At 48.3% G+C, this 18248-nt stretch overlaps 1 protein-coding gene across 1 annotated transcript in view; it reads left to right on the forward strand.

The window, feature by feature from the left end:
• The first annotated feature begins 530 nt into the window (after positions 1–530).
• Positions 531–18248, forward strand: part of CATSPERD (cation channel sperm associated auxiliary subunit delta) — a 39553-nt gene continuing 21835 nt past the window's right edge. The window contains exons 1-10 of the mRNA XM_060006546.1: positions 531–604; positions 2392–2446; positions 3662–3738; positions 5128–5200; positions 6121–6235; positions 10451–10518; positions 11981–12094; positions 13302–13385; positions 16918–17068; positions 17828–17923. Of these exons, the coding sequence (XP_059862529.1) occupies positions 531–604; positions 2392–2446; positions 3662–3738; positions 5128–5200; positions 6121–6235; positions 10451–10518; positions 11981–12094; positions 13302–13385; positions 16918–17068; positions 17828–17923 (907 nt within the window). The remainder of the gene's footprint in view (positions 605–2391; positions 2447–3661; positions 3739–5127; positions 5201–6120; positions 6236–10450; positions 10519–11980; positions 12095–13301; positions 13386–16917; positions 17069–17827; positions 17924–18248) is intronic.

Genomic DNA, 18248 nt, shown 5'->3' on the forward strand with positions numbered 1-18248 from the left:
TGCGTGCCCGAGGGAGGGGTGGCCGGAAACGGACGGCTGCAGAGGCGGGACTTGGAAGAGTGGAGGCGGGGCCTACGCGAAGTAGAGCCGGAAGCGTTCCAGCTCCCTCGTGGCATTCACCTTTTGCGATAGGCTCCTTCGGATCGCGGGGAGGGCTGTGGGCACGCGTGATGGCCCCTAGAAAGAGAGCAGCTGTGGCTGCAAGCGCAGCTTTGGGAACGTGTGGGCAGCCCGGTCCAAACACTTGGGCTTAGGAATGTGAGTGACACGCGCAAGCTCAAGCTCTGGCGCGCGCCACGGTTGGTGGATTCGGGCTTCCCGAGAGACGCTAAGCTAACTGTAGACAGCCCAAGGGCGGCAGTGTGCGCATGCCCAGGCGCTGGGGGCTTGTTGAGGTGGGCGGATTCAGGCTTCTTGGGGAACAAGGTGCGCTTGCCCAGGCTCCGCGGCAGACTGCGCATGCCCAGGCTGTGAAGCGAATCCCCGCGGCAGTTGAGGAGCTGTGTGTTAGCGGCGGCGGGTAGTATGAGATGCTGCTGTTAATGCTGGTGGCGGCGACTACCTTGCGGCTCTGCCCGCTGGCCAGAGCTCAGCCGCTGTGCCGGTGGGGCCGCCCTCCTGGGCCTGGGGTGCTGCCAGGGGTCGGGAGGGGGCAGGCTCATCCCTGCGCGGAATCCAGGAAAGATGCTCCGCTCCCCAACCTTATTGAGTTTACTCTAGGAAGCGAACTTGATACCCACCCTTTCTCTCACCCCACCGCCTCCAGCTCATCACCAAGTCCTCCCATTGCCACTTCAAGACTTTGGCCCAATTCCGATGCCTTCAAGCGACCTTCACCGCCATCACCCTAGGCTGTGCCCTCCTGTCCATCCTGGCAGCCAGAGGGGTTGTTTATAAACGAATCTGATCTCGTCATTCCCCTTCCCTGTGGCACCCGGAATAAAACCCAATTTCCTCGCGCCGTATCTGGCGCAGGGTTCCTCAGCGGCGCCGCTGACATTTAGGGCCTGATCATTATCTGGGGTGGGACCGTCCTGTACCTTGTAGGATACTGAGCAGCGTCCTTGGCCTCCACCCACTCGATGCCAGTAGTACCTTCTTCTCCAGACTTGACCATCAATCAGATGTCTCTAGACATTACCAAGGGTCCCCTAGGGATGTGACAACCACTGATGTGGCCCCTGCCCGCCCCTGAATCACTGCTCCCTTGAACTTGCCAAACTCGCGAACGGGGGAGACTTGGTGCCTGCTTCTCCCTCTGCCTGGAACGCTTTGCTTCCAGATTTTCTCCATGACTTCTTCCTGATTATTCAGATGCTGACAAACAGTACACTTCCTCATCTAAAGACCCTCTCCTCCCTATAGCTGCTTTTTCCTATCAATCACTAAATTCTGTTACTCATCGCAAATTTTTTCTTGTCTGTTGCTGTCACTAGGCTCTTAGCTCCATGAAGGTATAGAGTGTTTCCTGTTACTCACTGCTTGCCCAGAACATTTTTGGATTTCAGTAAATGTTAGATTAGTAAATACTGTACACGCGGTGCCGTGGGCACGGGACAGATGCTAAAGCCCAGTTCCCACCCTCAGGGAACTCCTGCCTGGAATGAGCTGTCACACTCTGCAGGGCCCTGTTTGCTGAAGAAATAGAGAATGCGTTTCTGTTGCATGGCCTCATTTGATCTTTACAACGAGTTTCATGGCGAAGTGATTCCTTAACCTTATTTTATAGACGTGAAAACAGACCCAGCAAAATTAACGATACACTTGCCCTTAATAAGGGAGTGGGGAGTGGGACTTTCCAGCAAGATTTACTAGCAGGATGTGTCTCAAAGTCTGCAAAGATTGGTCACATCCAATTCTCCCGTTTCCCACACTGGTTCTCAGAGAGTGGTCCTGGGCCAACAGCAGCAGCATTACCCGGGAATTTGTTAGAACTGCAGTTCCCTGGATCTGCTGAACCAAAGACTCAGCAGTGTGGCCCAGCAATCTACAGTCTGTATCAGGCACCCCCCCCCCCCCACCAGGTGCTTCTGACTCACATCCAAGATTGAGAACCTGCTGTAAACTGGAGCAACATTCTCCCAGCCACCAACACCTCCCCACCCCACAGACAAAAAACAAAATCTGGCAGTAGGCACTCTTCATTTGCCTAATCTGGGGTCTGCAAATGAGCTTAACAAGCTCTCAGGAACCACATCTCCATTTTTGCATATACATATGTCTGTTTCTAGGAGAGGAGGGTCCACTGTTTCATCAGATTTTCCAGGGGCTCCCATAACCCTAAAAGCTTCAAGAACAGCTACTGCACCGTTAACCCAGAGGCAACCTGGTAGGAGTCATGCCGACTGTTTCATAAACATTGACAGATGTTTTCTTATCTCTGACCTCTAGTATTCGTACGGTGAGGACAGGAAAGGTGTTTCACGTCAGAGAACAAATTCAAGGGGTACGTGGCTCCACAGTTAACATTCATTCTTCACTTTTATCTAATCGCTGGATCAGAACTAATACTTCCTAGTATTTCTTGGGTGCCAGTGTTGTGTCCGGCATAGAACATTACTTCATCTAATCCTTACCATTGCCTTTTGAAATAGGCATTAACCTTTTGCATGTCACTAAAAAGCTAATTGAGGGCTTCCCTGGTGGCGCAGTGGTTGAGAGTCTGCCTGCCGATGCAGGGAACACGGGTTTGTGCCCCGGTCCGGGAGGATCCCACATGCCGCGGAGTGGCTGGGCCCGTGAGCCATGGCCGCTGAGCCTGCGCGTCCGGAGCCTGTGCTCCGCAACGGGAGAGGCCACAACAGTGAGAGGCCCACGTATTGGGGAAAAAAAAAAAAAAAAGCTAATTGAGAGAAGTCAAGTAGCCTGAACAAAGACAAGAGCTGCAGCTGGGTTTAGAACTCAGATCACCTGAGTTTTTATCCAGCGTTCTATCCGATAGGACTTTTTAAATGCAGAGTGACATAGGAAGCAAACTTACTTTGTTTACATGACACAGTGCAGCAGGAAACTTCCTTTACCTGCATGTGCCTAAAAGGCATGAAGAAAAAAATATTTTGTCAGCTCAAATGTTTTTCCTATTGACATTGTGTTATTTCAGAAGTGGTGTCAGCATTGCTAAATAATCAAGTGACTGGTTTCTACTTTTTTTTTGGCCTCTGGCCTCTCAATAAGTAATCTGTAAATAAGTAACATATACACAGAGGGGATGTGATATGAATCATTATCCTGTGAGTCTTTTTAGACTTTTTATTTTGACATAATTATAGATTCACAGCACGCTGCAAAACAGTGCCGAGATGTCCCAGGTCCCTCTCACCCAGCTTTCCCCATTGGTGACCTCTGACAACTACCGAAGCCGGTGCACCTGGAGCCGGTGCTCCACAACAAGAAAAGCCACGGCAATGAGAAGCTCATTCACTGCAGTGAAGAGTAGCCCCTGCTCACCACAACTAGAGAAAGCCTGCACGCAGGAACAAAGACCCAAGGCAGCCAAAAATAAAATTAATTATTTTTAAAAAAGAGGAAAATGACTTAGATGCCGTCCACCTGCCTAATTCAGATTTCACCTTTACATTTTCAGTGTTACACGTTAGGAAACTGTTTTCATCAGGCGTTTATGAGCATTGATAGGATTAAGATTTTGTGACTCTCTCTCTAGGACCACCTGTATTTTTCATCTGGGACAACTCGCTTGATGAAGCATCCTTGTAAGAAAAACATAGCCCTGTATCTAGGGTAAGATATTGCTACTTTTTTATTATTATTATTAAAACGTTACGTTTGCCCTCATTCTTCGATTCCACAAACATTAAAAGAGACGGCTCTGTCCTGTGTTGCTAGATGCTGGCCTACAGGGAGTCCACAGTTGGGGTAGAGTTAAGGAATGACAGGTGAAGAGACACACAAGTAGCTAAAATAATTACGTGTAGCTTGTCACAGATGCTTGACATAAGGCAGTTATGAATGGTGCCATTCACAGTAGCAAAAAAAGCTTTATTTTTAAATATCTATTTATTTATTTTTTGGCTGCGTCAGGTCTTAGTTGTGGCACACGGGCTCTTCGTTGTGGTGTGCGGGCTTCTCTCTAGTTGTGGCACTTGGGCTCTCTAGTTGTGGCACTTGGGCTCTCTAGTTGTGGCACATGGGCTTAGTTTCCCCACAGCAGGTGGGATCTTAGTTCCCCGACCAAGGATCGAACCAGTGTCCCCTGCACTGCAAGACGGATTCTTAACCACTGGACCACCAAGGAAGTCCCCAAAACTTTAAAATGCATAGGAATTAACTCAGTAACTCCTGTCTGCCTCAAACCATAAAATTCTTCTGGAGGGGGCAAGAGAAGGAGATCTGGATAAGGAAGCGATATACCATGTTCATGGATGGCCTTTTGCTTCTTAAAAGTTCCCTGCGTAAGGGAGCATACTGTTTCTTTTATACATACACATTCCTGGTCTGAAAGCCTTTACTTTAGTGGGATTAGAGTAAAATAAAGGACAAAACTGAAGTTCGCCCTGAGCAAAATAAGCTGTCACTTAATGTACATTTTATATAATTTTATTTTTGACATGGTCACACTTTTCAAATAATGTTATTTCAAGAAGTCAAATATCCAGGCTATAGAGGATTATTCACACAAAAATAAATAGATGATCGAGGCTTCCCTGATGGCGCAGTGGTTGAGAATCTGCCTGCTAATGCAGGGGACACGGGTTCGAGCCCTGGTCTGGGAGGATCCCACATGCCACAGAGCAACTGGGCCCATGAGCCACAACTACTGAGCCTGTGCGTCTGGAGCCTGTGCTCCACAACAAGAGAGGCCACGACAGTGAGAGGCCCGCGCACCGCGATGAAGAGTGGCCCCCGCTTGCCACAACTGGAGAAAGCTCTCGTACAGAAACGAAGACCCAACACAGCCAAAAATAAATAAATTAATTAATAAACTCCTACCCCCAACATCAAAAGAAATAATAAAATAAATAAATAGATGATAGATAGATAGAGACAAAATGGTTCCTTGTTAAGAAAAGAATTTCATTTGAATAGAACATTTTTAGAATGTCTGCCGTTGTCTTTTTTCTTTTCTTGTGTGAGATTGTCCTAATTGAACCCTTTTATTGTTTATTTCAGAAGACAAGTTTTTCTCACGAAGAACAGCTTTGAGAGTAGTGTCCTTCCATTTTCCATCCCTACGTCAATGCAGGTAGTTATTTTGCTGAACGATCCGAGGGATGCTTGAAATAAGTAATACTTAGGGTTAGATATAGTTCAGAAAACACCACGCTAGTCTGTTTTTGTTAGTTTGGGGGCTTATTTTACGACGTACCTCTTAAAGACATTGAGAGCAATTTCTAAGCCGAAAGAAGGCTTGATTCTATTCTGCCCTTACTACCAAAACAGGTGCTTTTTTTTCCCCCTGAAAAAAGAACCAGAATTCTTGCAAGAGCTCCTTATAATTGGTTGTGTGATAGATTACACACACTGATTTCAGGGCCTCCCCAAATTGCCCTCAACCAAAACAGAAAAACCTGTACCCACTCAGGAACTATCTTGAGAAATTTGGCAGCACCTATGCTCCAGAAGCTTCCGCCATCTGCTAAAATACCAGTTTCTCTCATAAGTGACACACTTATCAGTTATGCTTATGATTCGTCATCTATGCTGTAGCCTTTATCCTCAGAGAAGATTTTTTTTTAATATTTATTTATGTAGGCTGTGCTGGGTCTTAGTTGCAGCACTTGGGATCTTCATGGCGGCATGCAGATTTCTTAGTTGTGGCATGCAGGATCTAGTTCCCCGACCAGGGATCGAACCCGGGCCCCCTGGATTGGGAGCATGGAGTCTTCGTCCGTGGACCACCAGGGAAGTGCCTATCCTCAGAGAAGGTTTTGACACGGGAGAAGGAGATGGAGCAAATTTAGCTATCCAAGGGCACCAAACACCAATTTCGACCTCCCCGTTTTGCTTTCAGCTAATCCCCAAGATACATGGTTCCCAATATCTAGGACCCAAAGAACTCTTGCTGGAATGAATGTTCCATGGATGCGTGTCTAGAAGTATCGCTTTCTGAATCGATGTCCGAAGAGATGTACATACTGATATCGTATATGTCATTACTCTTAGGTTGGCATACCAGAAGTAACATCAGCACATTTTGCTGGTTCAGTATTGCTGTTAGTAGTGAATCGAAAAGTCTATGTTTATGATTATGAAGCCAATTCCTGGAATGCATCTACAGGTATGCGTATTCTGTATTTTTTACTCTTGTTTGCATTTGACCAACATCAGAGAAAAGGCTCAGAAGAACAGACGATGCAGCTACTTGGATGTCAGCCCCTGGACATTTTTTTAAACTATTTATTTATTTATTTGGCTGCGTCAAGTCTTAGCTGCAGCACGCGGGATCGTTGTTGACGCGTGTGGGATCTTCATTGAGGCGGGTGGGATCTTTAGTTGCTGGCATGCAGGATCTTTTAGTTGCGGCATGTGAACTCTTAGTTGCAGCATGTGGGCTCTTAGTTGTGGCCTGTGGGCTCTAGTTCCCTGACCAGGGATCGAACCTGAGCCCCCTGCATTGGGAGCGTGAAGTCTTAGCCACTGGACCACCAGGGCAGTCCCAGCCCCTGGACATTACATTGTCTGGTTGTTTTTTTTTTTCTGCTGCACCAAGTGGCTTGCAGGATCTTAATTCCCCAAGCAGAGATTGAACCTGGGCAGTGAAAGCGCTGAGTCCTAACCACTGGACCACCAGGGAATTCCCTACGTTGTCCTTTAAAGTTCAATAAAAATTGGCCTGAAACCCCATCCCACGGGGGGGGACTGAGTGTTTCCATCGAGGATTATGGTAAACACAGCATGAATAGGCCACAGAGAATGGATAACGCAAGTAAAGCTGGGCTGCCTGGGGGCCAGTCTTTTTGTTGTTGTTGTTAATATTCATCTATTTATTTGGCTGAGCCAGGTTTTAGTTTGACATTCGGGATCTTTTAGTTGCGGCACATGAACTCTTAGTTGCAATGCGGGATCTAGTTCTCTGACCAGGGATCAAACCCTGGCCCCCTGCACTGGGAGCGCAGAGTCTTAACTGCTGGACCACCAAGGAAGTCCCTGGGGGCCAGTCTTATAACCATCTCATCAATTGCTCATATCCACCCCAAACATGCTTCTGCCTCCAAGACATCAGTTGACCTACTCTTTACAGATCTTCCCACCCACAGCGACACTGCCTAAAATCTCTCCCTCCTCGCCACCTTCCTCTCTCTTCCTCCAAACTTCAACCATGTTGGTGGGCTTTTCCTTCACGCCCCAATCCTCTCCCAGTGCCCCTCCTAATCTTCCAGTGCAATTCTTTTCTCTCTCACAATTCAAGGCTCTTTTCCCTTTCTGGGGGGGAGGGGCATACAAGTCACCATTTTCACCATTTTCAAGTGTACAGTTCAATGGCATTTAGTACATTCGCAGTGTTGTGCAAAAGTCACCACTGTTGAGTACCAGAACATTGTCATCCCCCCGAAAGGAAACCCCGTCCTCATTCACAGTCCCTCCCCCTCCCCCTCCCCCAGCCCCTGGCAACCACTCACCCGCTCTCCATTTGTGTGGATTTGCCTGTCCTGGATGTTTCATATAAATGGAATCACACAACACGTGGCCTTTTTCCTCTGGTTTCTCTCACCGAGCATCACGTTTCTGAGATTCATCCATGTCGCAGCGTGTATTAGGAGGTCATTCCTTCTTATGGCTGAGTAACACTCCACTGTGTGGATTGACCACTTCTGTGTATCCATTCATCATCTGGTGGACATTGAGGTCGTTTCCCCCTTTGGTCCGTGGTGAATAGTGCCGCTGTGAACACCTGTGTACAAGTTTTTGTGTGGATATGTGTTTTCAATTCTCTTGGGTAGGTACCTAGGAGTGGAATTGCTGGGTCAGATGGAAATTCTATATTTAACTTACGAAGGAACCATCAGGGCTCCTTGTAACGTAAGTCAGTCTACTCTCTGTCCTTCCTCTTCTCTCCATCAATTTGTTTACTAGCATCCCAACAGCTAACTCCCCATCCTCCTCCCCAGCCCTGCACCCACAATTCTACTTTGTCTCTATGAATGTGTCTCCCCTAGGGACCTCAAATGAATGGGATCATCTCTCCATCAATTTGTTTACTAGCATCCCAACAGCTAACTCCCCATCCTCCTCCCCAGCCCTGCACCCACAATTCTACTTTGTCTCTATGAATGTGTCTCCTCTAGGGACCTCAAATGAGTGGGATCATACAGTATTGGGATCATACTTCGCTGAGCATAATGTCCTCAAGGTTCATCCATGTTGTAACGTGTGTCAGAATTTCCTTCCTTTTGGGGACTTCCCTGATGACGCAGTGGTTAAGAATCTGCCTGTCAATGCAGGGGACACGGGTTCGATCCCTGGTCCGGGAAGATCCCACATGCCGTGGAGCAACTAAGCCCATGTGCCGCAACTACTGAGCCTGCGCTCTAGAGCCCACGAGCCACAACTACTGAAGCCCGTGCGCCACAACTACTGAAGCCCACGTGCCACAACTACTGAAGCCCACGAGCCACAACTACTGAAGCCCGCGCACCACAACTACTGAAGCCCACATGCCACAACTACTGAGCCTGTGCTCTAGAGCCCGTGCTCTGCAACAAGAGAAACCACTGCAATGAGAAGCCCACGCATCGCAACAAGGAGTAGCCCCTGCTCACCACAACTAGAGAAAGCCTGCGCACAGCAACCAATGCAGCCAAAACTAAATAAAATAAATACATTTATATATAAAAAATAATTTCCTTCCTTTTTAATGCTGAATAGTATTCTATTGTATGAATGGACCACATTTTCTTATCTATTTATCTGTCAATGGACACTCGGCTGCTTCCATGTTTTAGCTATTGTGAATAATGCCAGTTTGAACTTGTGTATACAGATGTCTCCTTGAGTCCCTGCTATTAGTTTTTGGTGGGTGTGTACCCAGAAGTGGAATTGGCTGGATCATATTTTCCATTTTGTGAGGAACCTCCACACTGTTTTCCACACTGCCGAACCATTTTACATTCCCACCACCAGTGTACAAGGTTTCCAATTTTTTTACATTGTCACTGAAGCTTGTTTTCTGTTTCTGTCATAGTAGCCATCCTAATGGGTGTGGGACAGTATCTCACTGTGGTTTTGCTTTGCATTTCCCTAATGATTAGTGATGTTGAGCATCTTTTCATGTGCTTGTTGGCCACGTGTGTATTTTCTCTGGAGCTGAAGCTTCTCCTTTTAAAACAGAATCAAAGAATGCCTTGCTAAGAGAAGGGCACCCTTCCTGCAATTTTGGCAGAGTCCTAAAAGAGTTTCTGCCAAAGCAGTGGGGTTTTTTTTTAAATATATTTTCCCCCTGCCCTGCATGGCTTGTGGGCTCTTTCTTTTTTCAAGTTTTATCTTTTCTCTCTCTCTTTTTTTAAAAATTTTATTTATTTATTTATTATTTTTGGCTGCATTGGGTCTTCGTTGCTGCACACAGGCTCTCTCTAGTCGCGGTGAGCGGGGGCTACTCTTCGTTGCGGTGCGTGGGCTTCTCATTGCGGTGGCTTCTCTTGTTGCGGAGCACGGGCTCTAGAGCGCAGGTTCAGTAGTTGTGGCGCACAGGCTTAGTTGCTCTGCGGCAGGTGGGATCTTCCTGGACCAGGGATCGAACCCATGTCCCCTGCATTGTCAGGCAGATTCCTAACCACTGCACCACCAAGGAAGACCCCAAACCAGTGGTTCTTAACAAGGGACAATTCTGCCCCTCACCCGCCAGATGACACTTGGCAATGTCTGAAGACATTTTTGCTTGTCAAGACTAGAGGAGAGGTACTTCCCTGGAGGTCCAGTGGGTAAGACTCCAAGCTCCCAATGCAGGGGGCCCAGGTTCAATCCCTGGTCGGGGAACTAGAGCCCACATGCATGCCACAACTAAAAGAGTTCACATGCTGCAACTAAGAGTTTGCACGCCACAGCTAAGATCCCTCATGCCGCAACTAAGATCTGACACAGCCTAAATAAATAAATTCTATTTGGAAAAAAAAAAGACTCCGTGCTTTCACTGCAGGGGTCACATGTTCCATCCCTGGTCAGGAACTAAGATCCTACATGCCATAAATTTTAAAAAAAATTTTTAACTAAAAAAAAAAAGGATGCTTTGTGATCTAAAGCTTAAGAAAAACCTTAAAAAAAAAAGACTGGAGTAGAGTTCCACTGGTTAAATAAATCATTATATAACTAATTGAATAAGTTAAATAAGTCAGTAGAAGCAGGGATGCTGCAAAACATCCTACCGTGCCCAGGAGCCCCTTCAGCTGAGAACGATCTGGCCCCAGATGTCAGTGTGGAGGATGAGAAGCCCTGCTCTAACCTTCTCTCTGAACGTTCAGGGAACTCAGAGAGCATTTCAATGCCCTTTTCCTTTCAGGTGTAGAACACCCTGTTTCACATATTTCTGGTGACAACTGTTGTTACAGTGGAAATTCCTTTTGCATGGTGAGTACCATGTGTTGTATCTCATTTTTTACTCTGCTGTGAGCTAATTATGAATGGAAATAAAGACAGTGTAGGGACTTCCCTGGCGGTCCAGCGGTTAGGGCTCCATGCTTCCACTGCAGGGGTCACGGGTTTGATCCCTGGTCAGGGAACTAAGATACCGCATGCCATGCAGCGAAGCAGAAAAAAAAAAAAGTGTAAGCCTTGAGGGCTGGGACAGTGATGGACTCAGGACTCAGGCCATGTTATCTCCCAGGGTTCAGAAGAGGACTGAGAGCCCGTGGGAGGGCTCTGGAGCTCCTGGGATCATCTGGCTGACACACTGTGAATATATCCATCTATCTTCTTTTTTAAAACCTGTTATTTTGAAATCATTATAGATGTACGGGAAGTTGAAAAAATAATAGAGAGTCCCATGCATCCCTCACCCAGTTTCCCCCAGTGGTTACATCTTACATAACTATAGTGATACAAACAGGAAATTGACATGGATACAACTGCCTAAAGTCAGAGAACCGCTATTGCCATCAAAACACTGAACTGGGGCTTCCCTGGTGGCGCAGTGGTTGAGAGTCCGCCTGCCGATGCAGCGGACATGGGTTCGTGCCCCGGTCCGGGAGGATCCCACATGCCGTGGAGTGGCTGGGCCCATGAGCCATGGCCGCTGAGTCTTCGCGTCCGGAGCCTGTGCTCCGTAGCGGGAGAGGCCACAACAGTGAGAGGCCCGTGTACCACACACACAAAAAAACAAACAAAGGAAAACCCTGAACTGATTCATGGCCCCAAAACTCTCCATACCTCTGTGCCCTGCCCTAACCCCTGGCAACCACTAACGTGTTCTCCATCTCTCTAATTTTATCATGTCAAGAATGTCGTATAAACGGGATCATTCAATATGCAACCTTTGGGGACTAGCTTTTCTCAGCAAAATTCTCAGGAGACTCATCTGATTTGTCACGTATATGTCGAGTCTGCTCTTTTCCACAGTGGTGGGTGTACCAGCATTGGGTTGTTTCCACTTTCTGGCTGGTGCAAATAAGGCCACTATAAACGTTCATGTACAGGTGTTTGTGTGGACATAAGTTTTCATCTCTCTGGGTTAAATGCCCAGGCATGTTATCACTGGCATCTGTCCTCCCTGCTTTTTAAATTGAGATGTCACTGATATACCACACTGTGTAAAGCTAAGGTATACAATGTGTTGATTTGCCACATTTACATGTTGCGGTATGATTACCATCCTGTCGTGTCACAAAATTACCATTGCTTTTCTGTTGTGGAAACAAGATCTAGTTTCTCAGGAACTTTGAAGTTTCTAATATGGTATTGCTGTCTGTGACCACTATGCTATGCATTAGACCTCCAGAACTGATTTATCTGTTTAAAGAACATCTCCCCAGCCGCCGCCCCCCCACCTTCTATCTCCTTTTAAAGAGACTGTTTTATTTGTGTGTTCTTCCAGGATATAAGTAACTCGGTTTTTGCTTATTTGCGTGGAGATCAGATATCTCAGGCCAATATCTATTTCTCGAATACCCGGGGATACAGATTTCAGAAATATTCCCAGGAAAGACAGGTATGTTCAATTTGGTAAGAAAATGAACAAACAAACAGAAAAATGTGTCCTGTGGGATAGGAGTAATTAGCTGTCTGTGGCGAGCAAGGACTTTTCTCTCTCGAAGAGTCCAGCGGATGGGAGCGTAGGGAAGAATTTCAGGTCAGAGCAGCTGGCTAGGGAGATTAGGAAGTTAGGAAAGGAGACAGCACGGTTCATGGAAAAAAGCTTGTGCCATAGTAAAGGCTGCACATGGATTACAACATCAGGTACCACCAGCATCCCCATCTTACAGATGAGAGAACTGGACTGTGTTGAACATGTGTCCGCCTAAAATTCATGTCCACCCTAAAACCTCAGAATGTCACCTTCCTTGGAAATAGGATTTTTGTAGATGTAATTAGTTAAGATGAGGTTTTCCTGGATTAGGGCTTAGTAAACTTAATTTCTACCGAAAGACCATACCTCCAAATACCATCATTTTGGGGGTGCTATGGTCTGAATGTTTGTGTCCCCCACCGAAATTCATATGTTGAAATCCTAATGCCTGATGTGATGTATTAGGAGATGGGGGCCTTTGGGAGGTGCTTAGGTCATGAGGGTGGAGCCCTTATGAATGAGATTAGTGCCCTTATAAAGGAGGGCACTGTTGTTATAAGCCTCCCAGTCTATGGTATTTTGTTATAGCAGCCCTAACAGACGAAGACATGGGGTTAGGGTTTCAACCTATGAATTGGGGGAGGACACTGTATATAATAGAAATACTCCCCACCCCGACACACACACACACAACCAAATAACAGAGGCTTAAATAAGATGGTGGTCTTTCTCTCTTACCTGAAAAGTGTCTGGAGGGAGCCAGCTGGGTTGCCATGGCAATCTGTCCCACTGTCCCTAGGTTGGGGTCCTTGGCCTCATGCTCCAACTTGCCTGCTCGTGGGCACTTTGCTGACCAGCCAAAGATCAGGAATGAGGAACCTAGGCAGGAGTGAGGGACCTAGGCAGGCACCTCACAGTGTGGGTCACACCACTTCCCCTATCAGCCCAGGCAAAGCCGACTTCATTCAAAGTTCTGCCCTACATGCTACATTTTTACAGAGGGAAAACAGATCACAATATTGTTAAAAAGAGAAAGACTTTCCTTCCTTTTAGCTTACTGGATAATCTAGAGTTAAATTTAGAATTAAACACATGTTTATGACTTACTTCTATTTTGTTTGTTTCGTAGGCAGAACTAGTCGGTTCCTTGGGTGGGATCTTCTACTTCTACTCCCTCTCACAGGTTGGGCTGCTTCTCGTTGACCAACGGAAGGTGAGTACCTTTTGGACTGGGAAGAACCACTTCAGTGACCCTTACCCCAAGCCAGGTTTTTGTCAAAACTCACACACTTAGATTTTCATATCTGAAATCCATCTAGCTTTTCATTCACCTGTCCATCCATGTATCCATCCACCCACTCATTGACCCACCTACTCATCCATCCACATATCCATCTATCAATCTACCCATTCTTCCATTTATCTATTTATCCAACCACCCACCCATCCTTCCATCTACCTACCTACTCATCCATCATCCATCCATCCATCCATTAACCTACTTATTCATGAATCCATCCATCCATCCATCCACCAACCCACCTACCCACCCATCTACTCATCCATCCACCCATCCATCCATCTAGTCATCCTTCCATTTATCCATTTATCCATCCACCTATCTACCCACCTACTCATCCGTCCATCAACCTACTTATCCATCCATCCACCCATCCATTAACCTGCTTATCCCTCCATCCATCCATCCATCCACACATCCATCCACCCACCCATCCACACATCCATCCATTCATCCATCTACTCAACCATCCATCCACCCAGCTACCTATTCATCCATATACCCTTCCACCCACCCACACACCCACCATCTCTCTCTCCCCCCATTCATTAGCTCATTCAGGCATGCACTCAGCAATATTTAAGTAGGGTCTAGGAGGTGCTGGGCACTAAGGGATAAAATACAAGGTGTGGTGCATGTGTCACTGGTGGCACCCAAGACCATTTTAAATGCCTCATGTCAACCCTTTTGTTAACAATTATTTTCACGTGGATTCAGAAAATCGGGACGTGAAAACTGTGACTTCACAGGTATCATTTAGGATAAGACTAAGTTAAGAAGAGGAATCAGTCCATGCAAAGTGCATCTGAAGAAAAAATATTAAGTCAGGCGAAGATTAAAGTACAGTCAGTACCCCCGTGTTGCAAAATTTGTAAGCAAGGTGTGCCACTCTGAAGTTTGGGGGAGACAGACAATCAGGAAGCTCCCAGAGGCTGGGCTGCTACCTGGTGGCTGCAAGCCCCACCCTCTAATCACACGGTGGGCCCAGACCCCCATCCAGAGTCCCCTCATGAGCACGCACTGCCAGGGCGCCTGGTGAATGAGACACTCCCAGACTCTGGAAATCCCAAGAATGTAGAGGTGGCTGAGGAGTCCGGCTCTGGTTACAACCTGTGCATGGTTTCCCAGATCTGACCACAGGCAGTCACAAGGCTTTACCTGGAGGGCATGGGGGCAGAGGTTGGGGGAGCTGCCCTCCCCACTCCACGCCTGGGGCACGATGCACGGGCAGGCTCTGAAGGCGTTGTGGTCAAGGACTCCTGCCTCCGGTCAGGCAGGCTCTGCGCATCTCTGCATTCCCAGCCCAGGCTTGGTCTTCAGACCTCTGACTCCTGAGGGGGGGAGGAGGGGGAAGCCTGGAGCCACTTCCCGGCTCTCTGATTCAGTACTTTTCAGTTCCTGGCCCTTCCACCTCCCGAGGCCGAGGTCCGGGGTGGTTTTTTTTTTTTTTTTTTTTTTGCTTGTTTGTTTGTTTGTTTTTTGGCCACACCATGCGGCATGCGAGATCTTAGTTCCCCAGCCAGATCAGGGATCGAACCGTGCACCCTGCAGTAGAAGCACGGATTCCTAAACCACTGGACCGTCAGGGAAGTCCCTGCAGGCGCCTTTTGACTGGGGCTCCCCACACAGGGAAATGAACCCCACCCCTGCGCTGACCCAGGGGACCCGCCGCGGTTCCGTTGCGGAGGGACGAACAGGGGCCCTTGGCGTTTTCTCTGGCCTGGGCTCTTAGGCCACCGCAGTGAGCAATTACAAGCGGAATGCACTCTAGTGTTTGGCTCGTTGTCTTAATTGGCTACTCGGACCCCTGGCAGCTCTGCTGAGATGGTGCCTCTCAGGCTCCAGGGACCGGCAGGCAGCCAATCCATCGCTGAGCAGGCGCGGGCTGGGGGCTGCGGACTCACATTCACTCACGGTCCCTTAGCTTAGTGAGGATGGGTGGGTCTGGCCCCTGCGGCCGCAGTGGGGGCGGGGCGAGTCAAGGTCAGCAGCCCGTGCACAGTCCACCGTGGCCCTGACCCGCTAAGCTTCTCTCCTCGCCCCAGAAGGCACTTAGAAAGCCACCCAGGGAACTCTCTGGTGGTCCAGTGGTTAGGACTCGGCACTTTCACTGCAGGGGCCACGTGTTCCATCCGTGGTCGGGGAACTAGGATCCTGCAAACCACGTACATCTGCTGCAAACTTGGAGGCACTCGGCAAGCCATCCTGGGGAAAATCTCTCCCTCCGCCACGGTGCATCTTCTGGAAAACGGATGCCAGTATCTTGGTGGGACTCACTTATGAACCAGTGTCAGTGTTGGGTTTTTTTTAATATATAAATTTTATTTATTTTTGGCTATGTTGGGTCTTCGTTGCTGCACGCAGGTTTTCTCTAGTTGAGGAGAGCAGAGCTACTCTTCGTTGCGGTGCACGGGCTTCTCATTGCAGTGGCTTCTCTTGTTGCGGAGCACAGGCTCTAGACGCATGGGCTTCAGTAGTTGTGGCATGGGGGCTCAGTAGTTGTGGTACACGGGCTTAGTTGCTCCGCAGCATGTGGGATCTTCCCGGACCAGGGCTCGAACCCGCATCCCCTGCAGTGGCAGGCGGGTTCCTAACCACTGCACCACCAGGGAGGCCCCAGTGTTGGGTTTTTTAATTCCATCCTTGTGTAGTGCTGTCAGAGGTCTTCCGTAAAGAACAGATGATAGAAAAGAATCTGAAAAGGAATTTATATATAACTGAATCACTTTGCTATATACCAGAAACTATTGCAACATTGTACATCAACTATACTTTAATTTAAAAAAAAGAGCAGATGAGAGAGAACTTTGAGAACCACGGAGAGTAATTTAGACTTTACTTAAGAGCCAGACCTTAGAGGGTCACAAGACACAAAAGGCTGTTAGGAAAAGAATCGGTGGGGCCGGGGGTTGGGGCGGGTGCAGAATTCCCTGGCGGTCCAGTGGTTAGGACTCTGCGCTTTCACTGCCAGGGCCGGGTTTGATCCCTGATCGTGGAATTAAGATCCCATAAGCCACAGGACATGGCTAAAAAAAAAAAAAGAAAGAAAGAACGAAAAGAATCTGGGGACCAGCCCTGGGAAATCAGCTTGAATGATAATCCAGGTACAAGGGCACCAACGTGGGCGTGGCAGCGCAGAAGGAGAGAGGGGGCTCTCAGCACCGCGGGGGTGTCCTTTGTCATGAGGGCCCATCCCGGGGGCTGTGGGGTGTAGAGCTGCCACCTGCACCCACTTATTCGACACCAGGAGCCCCGCAAGTCATGACATCCACAGATGAGCCCAGACTCTGTCCAGTGTCCCCTGGGGGCAGAATCACCCCAAGCTGAGAACCACCGGACTAGGTAATAAGGTCTGAAGAGAGTTCCAGTGACAAAGCACATGGACTCACACAGTTCTATTGCGGTCATTTCTTTTCTTGCTCAAGATTCAATATTCTTCTCTCAGGCCATGTTCGGCTACTCAGACCACCCCCTGAACCGCAGTTTCGGGCTGCCCTTTGACTACAACGGGACCCTTGACATCCTTATTGCCCCGGGCCAGAAAGGCATCCTGATCTTCTGGTTTGAGAAGAGCCTGCTGGTTTCCCGAAACGCAGGTGAGCGAGGCCCAGGCTCAGGGTGGGCAAGCACAAGCGGTCATTTTTTTCTCTCCCTGACCTGAGTGGATGACGACAAGCCCATTGTCACTTTGCCATCCTCACTTCGACCCCCCAACCCCCATTTCCCTCCTCCTGGGATATTTAGGCCCTGAAGGCAGGTTCTGAAAGTCACTGGACGCCTAGGGCAGAGGGGCCAAGTCCAGGAACTGCAGATCTTGTTTTGAGGCCTAGACACATGAGCCCCAGCCTACCAGCCCAAGTAAGGAGAAGAGCAAAAGGCAGCTCTCCCCCCAGGAGGAGGTGCTGTCAGAGACCTCTGGGCACAACAGTGGCTGCCAGAGCACCCGCAATTGCAGCACGCCCCCTAGTACCAGTCAGCCACCTGAACACAGCTGTTTCCTTCCAATGCAAGAAAAGGGCTTAGGGCTGGCCTGGCCACGGGGGGTGGGTGGGGGGCATTTCAGAAAGAAAATTCTGATTACATGTTACCTGTATAGTAAAAGGCATCCTGCAGTTCACCTGGTATCCAGTCCATTCCTCAGAGCTCTCACATCAAGAAGATTGGGCGGGGGGGGGAGGGTCGCATTTTCTTAAACCTAATGAATTCTATGTGAAGTTTTACAGCATTGCATCTCACGGCTGCACTTTCCTTGATTCTTTATCATCTGAGTTGTAAACCGAGGGGCCAGGTGGGCAGCGGGGGATCCCGTGCCTAATACGTGCTCATGTCTCGCGATTTGCTCTGTCATCTCCTAGGTCAGCTGGTCAACCCTGTCCATGTGCGAGAAGGACAACACATCTTGTATTCTTCCATCTCTGAAGCCAACATCACCATCCACAGCGTTGCTGCCAGTGCGTGCCCGGCCTGAGGGGAGCTTTCTAGACGTGCTTTAGACCTGACTTATTCACCTCTGACCCCCTAGATCCAGCCTGGCCAAAACAGAAACAAAATACGGTTATTACACATTCTGGAACTCAGAGCAGAAACTTTTGTGCCCTTTCACAGTGAAATGGAATGTCAGTTGGATATCGTTTGCTGGGGCTGCTCTGACAAAGCACCCCAAACTGGGTGAATTAGAACAGACATTTATTGTCTCCCAGTTCTGGAGGCCAGAAGTCTGAGGTCAAGGTGTTGGCAGGGCCAGTTCCTTCGGAGGCCTCTCCCGTCGGCTTCCAG

The sequence above is a fragment of the Delphinus delphis genome, chromosome 3 (genome assembly GCF_949987515.2).
Source record: "Delphinus delphis chromosome 3, mDelDel1.2, whole genome shotgun sequence".
In the NCBI taxonomy this organism is placed as follows: domain Eukaryota; kingdom Metazoa; phylum Chordata; class Mammalia; order Artiodactyla; family Delphinidae; genus Delphinus; species Delphinus delphis.